The sequence below is a fragment of the Coregonus clupeaformis genome, unplaced genomic scaffold, assembly GCF_020615455.1.
Source record: "Coregonus clupeaformis isolate EN_2021a unplaced genomic scaffold, ASM2061545v1 scaf0293, whole genome shotgun sequence".
NCBI classification, from domain to species: Eukaryota; Metazoa; Chordata; class Actinopteri; order Salmoniformes; family Salmonidae; genus Coregonus; species Coregonus clupeaformis.
Genome location: NW_025533748.1, coordinates 180,001 through 188,922, shown reverse-complemented (window position 1 = coordinate 188,922; position 8,922 = coordinate 180,001). Strand labels below are relative to the sequence as shown.

At 47.8% G+C, this 8,922-nt stretch overlaps 1 protein-coding gene across 1 annotated transcript in view; it reads right to left on the bottom strand.

The window, feature by feature from the left end:
* Positions 1-435: 435 nt before the first annotated feature.
* Positions 436-8,922, bottom strand: part of LOC121551861 (dynein axonemal assembly factor 5-like) — a 40,006-nt gene continuing 31,519 nt past the window's right edge. Inside the window, exons 11-13 of the mRNA XM_045214651.1 lie at positions 7,020-7,176; positions 6,537-6,728; positions 436-1,149 (exon numbers count right to left, since the gene is read on the bottom strand). Of these exons, the coding sequence (XP_045070586.1) occupies positions 1,010-1,149; positions 6,537-6,728; positions 7,020-7,176 (489 nt within the window). The 3' untranslated portion in view covers positions 436-1,009. The remainder of the gene's footprint in view (positions 1,150-6,536; positions 6,729-7,019; positions 7,177-8,922) is intronic.

Genomic DNA, 8,922 nt, shown 5'->3' with positions numbered 1-8,922 from the left:
GGCCTTTTCACGCAGGACAGTGTCTAGGGTTTACTGGAGAATGGTGCAACAAGCAAAACACATCTAGTCAGCCGCAGTCCTGTGGGAGAAAATAGCTTGTTGATGAGAGGTCGAAGGAGAATGGCAAGAATCTTGCAAGCTAACAGGCGGGCCACAAACAGGCAAATAACGACATAGTACAACAGTGGTGTGCAGAATGGAGTCTCAGAACTCACAACTTGTCGGTCATTGCCATGGATGGGCTATTGCAGCAGACGACCACACCGGGTTCCACTCCTAACAGCTAAAAACAAGCCCCAAATAATTCAGGCTGTTCTGGAACCAAAGGGGGGTCCGACCCGGTACTACATTGGTGTACCTAATAAACTGGCCACTGAGTGTATGTCACAAATAAAACGTTTTTAGAACCCATACACCACAATAGAGTGCACTTAGTCAAAATTAATGATATTTATCAAAGATAAACAGTGAAGTAAGTCTAGAAATCAAGGCACAACAGAATGAAATATCAACATATTAAATATTTTCTGATAAGAGTTCAATTAATGCACACACTTTTTGAGGAACGATTTAAAAAGCATAGTAATGAACAAACAAAATCACAGAGTACAACCATGTGTTCTGGGGAGATTTGAAAAAGGAATGGGTAACAGTTTTGAGCTCTAAGCAGTTGGACCATATCCTTGTTGTACAGGATACAACAAATTGATACCTGCCTTATTGCGGTTACATAGATACATTGCAATACAATGTGTCAAGTCGTATCTCGGGATGCCCATATCATTGTATCACTCTCTTAGTGACAGCTGTGTGTGTATGTATATACTGTATGTGTGGGTGAGAGAGTCCATGCTGGACATGACCATTTGTGAGAGGTGCAGTTCCAGGTTTGTTTTTCTTGGTATGCCATATAAATATAATCTATATAATGTCTAGATTATATACAGATATAGGATCTTAATTTGACCAGTATTGTCACATCAGTACATCTTTCCAATACTATGCATCTCTACGCTGAATCATTGCGCAGAGAGTGGATGTGCTGGAGTAGTTGGTCACAGTAGACAGGGCTGCGCTGTTTGTCCCTCACGGCTTCCACTTCCTGCTTAAGGAGGGCTGGGTGGACGCCACTGCCGGTCTTCAGGACCTCTGGACACACAGACAGACATGAGACAGTCAGGAGTCAGGCAGTTGTCATGTTGAAATGGACTCACACACACAGATAGTGACAGTAGACTATCATTTACATTTACATTTTAGTCATTTAGCAGACGCTCTTATCCAGAGCGACTTACAGTTAGTGAGTGCATACATTTTAATTTTTTTATACTGGAATCGAACCCACAACCCTGGCATTACAAATGCCATGCTCTACCAACTGAGCCACATCCCTGCCGGCCATTCCCTCCCCTACCCTGGACGACGCTGGGCCAATTGTGCGCCGCCCCATGGGTCTCCCGGTGGCGGCCGGCTACGACAGAGCCTGGATCTCTAGTGGCACAGTTAGCACTGCGATGCAGTGCCTTAGACCACTGCGCCACTCGGGAGGACTAACACACACACACACACACACACACACACACACACACACACACACACACACACACACACACACACACACACACACACACACACAACCTAGAGGAACTCCAGACAAAGGGATTCAACACAATAACAAAGTCAAGATATTGGGGTGGATTGTGGATTAGTCACTAGCTGCAATCATTCATTGGAAATGAAAACAATTACATTCAATGCAATTACATTTTTGAGGACTGACAGTGAAGCAACCACCAGAGAATATTTGCAACAATCCATATATTTTAATAGTAACTTTTGGCAACATTTTTGTACTTGTCTGAGTGATTGACAGGGGAGATGACCAATGGAGCACAGTTATCACAATCAATATTAGCACCGGGGTTGAAGAATGCAGAGTTTTTTCAGTGAAGTCACATCCAGTGAAACAGAAGATAAGATCTGGTCTCCACATCGCAAAATGAGACCTGGCCCTCCTCATAATCAACAAACCCCCCCACCTTCTTGGGCTTCTCTCTCAGGTGGAGGCAGATCGAAGGCGATGTATAGACCTGGTACCCAATGTCATGCAGTCCCAAAGCCCAATATCCATTATCCAGTTCAGTAACAACATATCTTTTCCGGTTGATGGACTCTCTGGCCACTCCTATCCACCAGTTAGTCTTACTTTTCACCTGCACCTCATAGCAGAATTTCCCTGAGAAGCCCTGGTGTCCCAACACAGACCCACGGTTAGTAAACCTTTTGAGGTTGTCAGGGAGATTATTTTGTCTCTATGTTTCACTTTTTTCCCCGTCCTCAGACAGGATAAGGTATTGCCATGCAGTATCAGGATCCAAAGTCACATCCACTGACCACCGCTGAATCCTCTTCAACATAAACTTCAATTCATGAATATCTATTTTGAAATTCTCAAGTTCAGAAAGGTTTTCTTGAATTCTCTGGTAGCTTAAAAAGAGCTTGCATCATGATCCCCACACACAGCTCACTGTGAACACTGATCTCAGACCAGTATGAAAAAAATTAAAATAATGTATGCACTCACTAACTGTAAGTCGCTCTGGATAAGAGCGTCTGCTAAATGACTAAAAATGTAAATGTAAAAAGCATTTCAACACATTTGTTGTTTGCAGGCCATGATGGATTACAGTGAATTGTTCTACAAAAAAAGCACTTCACTTTTACCACCAGATGGCGGTGTTGCACCACAGTTATATCCACTCCAACAGGACAGATACCACTGGAATTTAATGGTATTAAAGATGCTATGGAATTCCTTGAAGTAGTGCCAACAGTAAATGTTGAGGAAACCACATGGCGTAACTGAAGCTGTACAGTGTTGATACCCCTGTCAGCTGGGATGAGTTAGTTCACGGCAAGTCATCATTCGATACCTGTCGGAATCCACTTTGTTGACTTTGTTCCTCAAGTGGTGACCATGGGGGATTTTTTTGCGATTTGTGTGTAAAAATACAGCGGGGTTTTTTCTTTCTCTGAACTCTTTTGAACAAAGGAGAACAATGATGACTTGTGATGATGAGAGGGGATCCGGTGATTCCCCTGGATGTGTGTGCCAACCGCGTGGCGTGTGTGTGTGGAGCAGGTAGCAGCAGCCGCGCTCCCAGGGCTGTGGAATTATGGGAGGAAGGAATTATGGGAAGAGGGATGAGAGAGGGGGAGAGAGGGAGGAGGGGCGGTACTGTCCATCATACTGTCAGAGGAGCAGCAGACATCAAGCTCTTGGGAGATGTGACTTTGAAATTCAAGAACCATATAAGAAAGGGATGAATAATAAAAGAAGAGGGAAAGAAAGGAAGAAAGAGAGAGAAGGAAGGGAGGAGGAAAAAAGCTTCAAACACAGACATGCATGAGACAACGAAGGGTGCTCCAGATTTGTGGGGAGGATGGTGGTTATGGGTACGGGGGTACGACACAGCTATCAGTCAGCACTGGGTGAGCTCATCTTATTCCACAGAGGAATACTCCTATATCCTCTCACACACACGTTTACAGCAGAGCAGCGCACGTGTGCACGCATATCACACACAGACACACCACTATCCGCCCTTCCTACCGGCTGTCTCAATCGGCCAGGGTTGGGGTCAATTCAGGAAGCGTTTTCTGAGGGACACTGGAATTTGAATTTAAGGTCACCCCTTGAACTGACTGAATTGAAATGGAATTGACCCCAAAACCTGCTATTAACCCCAACCCTCTACACCCACTCCCTGTACCATCACACCCACGATAGGCAGCTCTTAGCAGGGCTAACGTGAGCCACCTGAACCCCCGCTTCTCAGGATAACAACCCCCTAATCACAACCACATGGAGACCCCTCTCCCTCATCTCTCCACACACCCATCCCATGTTATCCCCTCTCTTTTATCTCTTCTCATCCCTCTTTCACCCCTTTCCTCCCGGTCTCTTCCTCCTCTCATGCCCAGTGTTTCCGACAGGTTTTGATGGTTCTGCGGTTTCATGGCTATTTGTGTATGTGTACATGTGTGCATGAGTATCTGTCTTTGTGTGTGTGTGTGTGTGCGTGCAAGCAATGTGCAGACGTGTGTGTTATTTATTGGCAGAAAGTCTGAGTGTGTTTCCTGTAGTGTGGAGCTGGGGCCTTAGCTGAGAGCACCGCTGGAGTTTCACTCTGCTTCTCATGGAGGTTCCTCCTTGATTATCTGTGACAAACGGCTGGTGAACGCTGATGCTTCAACCATATTCTCCCATCGTCATATGGATAGAAGAAAAAAACATCAATGGTCTGCATCCCAAATGGCACCCTATTCCCTTTATAGTGCACTACTTTTGACCAGGGTCCAGGGGGGAAATGGCACCCTTTTTCCCTTTATAGTGCACTACTTTTGACCAGGGTCCAGGGGGGAAATGGCACCCTTTTTCCCTTTATAGTGCACTACTTTTGACCAGGGCCCAGTAGTTCACTATGTAGGGAATAGGGTGCCATTTGGGACACACCTCGGACTGAGCTGATGCAGCAACAGCTATCATACGGTGGATTCCACTCAGCAGAGTTTGAAACCTTTACCAGAGATAATATCCTTTGTGTTTTGTCTGTGTGTTTGGGTATAATATCGGTAACCTTGACCACAGGATGTTCAGTGGTTGGGATGTAAATCATGTTTATGAACTGACCTTCGCTTATATATAGTGTGTGTGTGTGTGTGTGTAGCTTTGCAGGGGTGATGACGGAGCGTCAATCACACACACCCCTCTGTCTCTGGATCCACTCCCGGCCCCGTGATGGACGAGGGGAGTGGTGGTGTGTGTGGAGCAGGGAGCTTCGCATGGGTCGGCGTGAAAGATGAATGGAGTGGAAAAGGTGGATAGATGGCCTTTGATACGACGGAAAAGGGGGATCTGGTATCCTAGCAATGTGGCTGTGTGTATGGGGCTGTTAGACGTAGGGATCAACTCTTTAAACTCTGACTGAGACAGGACAGAGCCTGTGAAACATGAACACTACTGCTACCCACCTGATCAACTTCAAGTCATATTCACTAGCTATCATCATCATCACCACCACCACCACCCCCCCATCATCACCACCCCCCCCATCATCATCACCACCCCCACCACCATCATCATCACCACCCCCACCATCATCACCACCCCCACCATCATCATCACCACCACCATCATCATCACCACCCCCACCATCATCATCATCACCACCCCCACCATCATCATCATCACCACCACCATCATCACCACCCCCACCATCATCATCATCACCACCCCCACCATCATCATCACCACCCCTACCATCATCATCACCACCCCCACCATCATGGTATCTATGTTCTTTATCAACATCTCATGTCTTCTAATCTCTTCTGTTTCTCCTCCATACTATATTTTCCATCATGACCCCTCTTCCTGGTCTAGGGGGTTGTCATGACCCCTCTTCCTGGTCTAGGGGGTTGTCATGACCCCTCTTCCTGGTCTAGGGGGTTGTCATGACCCCTCTTCCTGGTCTAGGGGGTTGTCATGACCCCTCTTCCTGGTCTAGGGGGTTGTCATGACCCCTCTTTCTGGTCTAGGGGGTTGTCATGACCCCTCTTCCTGGTCTAGGGGGTTGTCATGAGCCTCTTCCTGGTCTAGGGGGTTGTCATGACCCCTCTTCCTGGTCTAGGGGGTTGTCATGACCCTTCTTCCTGGTCTAGGGGGTTGTCATGACCCCTCTTCCTGGTCTAGGGGGTTGTCATGAGCCTCTTTCTGGTCTAGGGGGTTGTCATGACCCCTCTTCCTGGTCTAGGGGGTTGTCATGACCCCTCTTCCTGGTCTAGGGGGTTGTCATGAGCCTCTTTTTGATCTAGGGGGTTGTCATGACCCCTCTTCCTGGTCTATGGGGTTGTCATGACCCCTCTTCCTGGTCTAGGGGGTTGTCATGATCCCTCTTGCTGGACTAAGGGTTGTCATGACCCCTCCTTCTGGTCTAGGGGGTTGTCATGACCCCTCCTTCTGGTCTAGGGTGTTGTCATGACCCCTCTTCCTGGTCTAGGGGGTTGTCATGACCCCTCCTTCTGGTCTAGGGGGTTGTCATGACCCCTCCTTCTGGTCTAGGGGGTTGTCATGACCCCTCCTTCTGGTCTAGGGGGTTGTCATGACCCCTCTTCCTGGTCTAGGGGGTTGTCATGACCCCTCTTCCTGGTCTAGAGGGTTGTCATGAGCCTCTTTCTGGTCTAGGGGGTTGTCATGACCCCTCTTCCTGGTCTAGGGGGTTGTCATGACCCTTCTTCCTGGTCTAGGGGGTTGTCATGAGCCTCTTCCTGGTCTAGGGGGTTGTCATGATCCCTCTTGCTGGACTAAGGGTTGTCATGACCCCTCCTTATGGTCTAGGGGGTTGTCATGACCCCTCCTTCTGGTCTATGGGGTTGTCATGACCCCTCTTCCTGGTCTAGGGGGTTGTCATGATCCCTCTTCCTGGTCTAGGGGTTTATTTAGGATTGGACCAATGTGTGATTGTGAGTCTCACCCAGCACAGTGTCCTGCACGCGGCTGTTTGGGTCGTCCAGGTGCAGCAACAGCTGCTGGAACAGGACCTCCAGGTGTTGACAGTAGAGCTGGGAGTTGTAGTCCTTCCCCAGGGAGGCAAGCCATAGGCCCAGAGCCCTGAGGGCCACGCCCCTCACCTCCTCACTGCTGTCATCCAGACGCTTCAGCACCTCTGAGGACACAAAGTAGCAGAGCAAGAGAGGACCGTCTAGAATTAGAATGATTAAATCTATTTCTATGGGATCATAATCATAATCATGGATGCATTCTAGAATGATGTAGAAATATGTATATGTGTGTCAGAGGGAATGAGAGAATTGAAGAGAGGATGAGAGAGGAGCAAAAAGAAAGAAGGAGAGAGAATGAAAGAAAGAAAGAGAAATAGAGTGAAGGAAAGAGGGAGAGAAAGACATGTTTGCTCTAACAAAGACAGGATCCACAGAGGGAGACACCAGTGTAGTACCAGGGTAGATGTTGTTCAGGGCATCTGGGTGGAGGCTGGGTCCGATCAGTTTGAGCAGGGTGGAGAGAGAACGACAGGCCAGTAGTCTGGACAGCTGAGAGTCTTCCTCTAGAGCAGACAACACCGGGGGGCTCAGCCTCTCCTCTACGGCCAGTAACTACAAACAGAGAGACACACGTTATATACAACTACAGACAGAGAGACACAGGTTATATACAGACAGAGAAACAGACAACACCTGGGGACTCAGCCTCTCCTCTACGGCCAGTAACTACAAACAGAGAGATAAAAACAGACACAGGGCCGGTTCCAGGCATAAGTGACATAGGTGGTCACTTAGGGACCCCAGCCGCTAGGGAGTAAGCATAGTAGAATACACTGGGTGCAATATCAGCATTTTTTCTCTTATGTCAGTCACTGATAGTCACTCAACTAGCCACGTCAGCTAACATTTATTTATGTATTGGTAGTTAGTCTAGCTAGCTATTTAAACGTGTAGTAATCATGGCTGTATACTGACCGGGCACCCAGGGCACGTGCCCAGGGGCCCTGACCTCCAGGGGGCCGGCATTGATTTTGTTAGTCATTCTCACTCAGATAGGCTATCATATTAACATGGCATAAGTCATTACAAAATGTGTAGAATTGTAGGAAATTAGCTTTAAAACTGTAAAAATGTCTCTCTGCCCAATGGCAAAATGAGTAGAATTGCAGGAAATTAACTTAAAAACTTAAATTATTCTCTCCACCGTCAAAAGGGGGGCCACTAAAATGTTTTGCAGCTAGGTGGGGGGGGCCCCCCCCAACCAAATCTCGCCATACTACAAACAGAAAACACAACTACTAATGTGCAAATATTGTGTGGGCACTGGGCAGCACAAGAGCAGGAAAGCTGAACTCACATTTCATACATGTTATGTTCACAGGTAGTCACAGTGAATTACTCTAGCACACACAGTAATCCAAAGCACAGTTCTGACACTGGAGACCCTGTTATATAACCAATTGACTTCCCAAACACTTGAAACATAGGAGAAACTGGACAGAGATGGCTGTTGCTCATCATCCCTGGTGACTATGAGCCAGGCTGGGAGTGTGGGAGTGATGGGGAAAACACAGCAGCACGGAACTGCATCAAAGATCCACCAGCTCATAGACGGACACTGGGCCAGGTAGACCAGAACAGAACACAACACAACCATCCCTGAGCTGGTCTAAGATCACATGAGTCAGAGAGAGCGTGCTCGACAGGGAAACAGGGGAGAGAGAGAGAGAGAGAAAGAGAGGGGGGGCTTGGCAGTAAAGTGATCTAACATGACATCAGTGTCTATCTGATAGGGCTGTGTGTAAATGGAGCAGCTAATTGTTTTTACAGGAAGGAGTGAAGGGCTGGAACAATGTTCCCCAGACAAAGCCCAGTTTGATTTGCCTGTGGAAAGGAACACACCCACAGACACACAGCCAGTGTTCTCCAAACTGTTTGTTTTCACCGTTGTTAAACACAATTTTAAAAGCGGTGCAACGCAAAGTGGTGTTTGAGCTGGCTGTGAAACGGTCATTCTGCGCATGCAAGGGCAAACACAGACGGTCGAGTGGGTGTGAATATGAGTGAGTGTGACTGGACACGCGGTCCCAAGGGCAGGTGCGGGGGCCTGTCTAAGTGATGGTTGCGGCCCACAACAATGGAACCAGGACAGAGGCAGCATTGTTCCAGTGGGACAAAGGTATGTGAACCCTCCCATCCACCCCCCTCCACCCCCACACACCTGCTGCCTTGCTCTAGCCATGACACAGTCGAGAGAGAGAGAGAGAGAGAGGAACCGAAAAAGTGTGTGTGTGAGTGAGAAAGAGATGGATAGAAAGAGGGAGATGGAAAGAGAGAGAGGGGGAGAGATGGATAGAG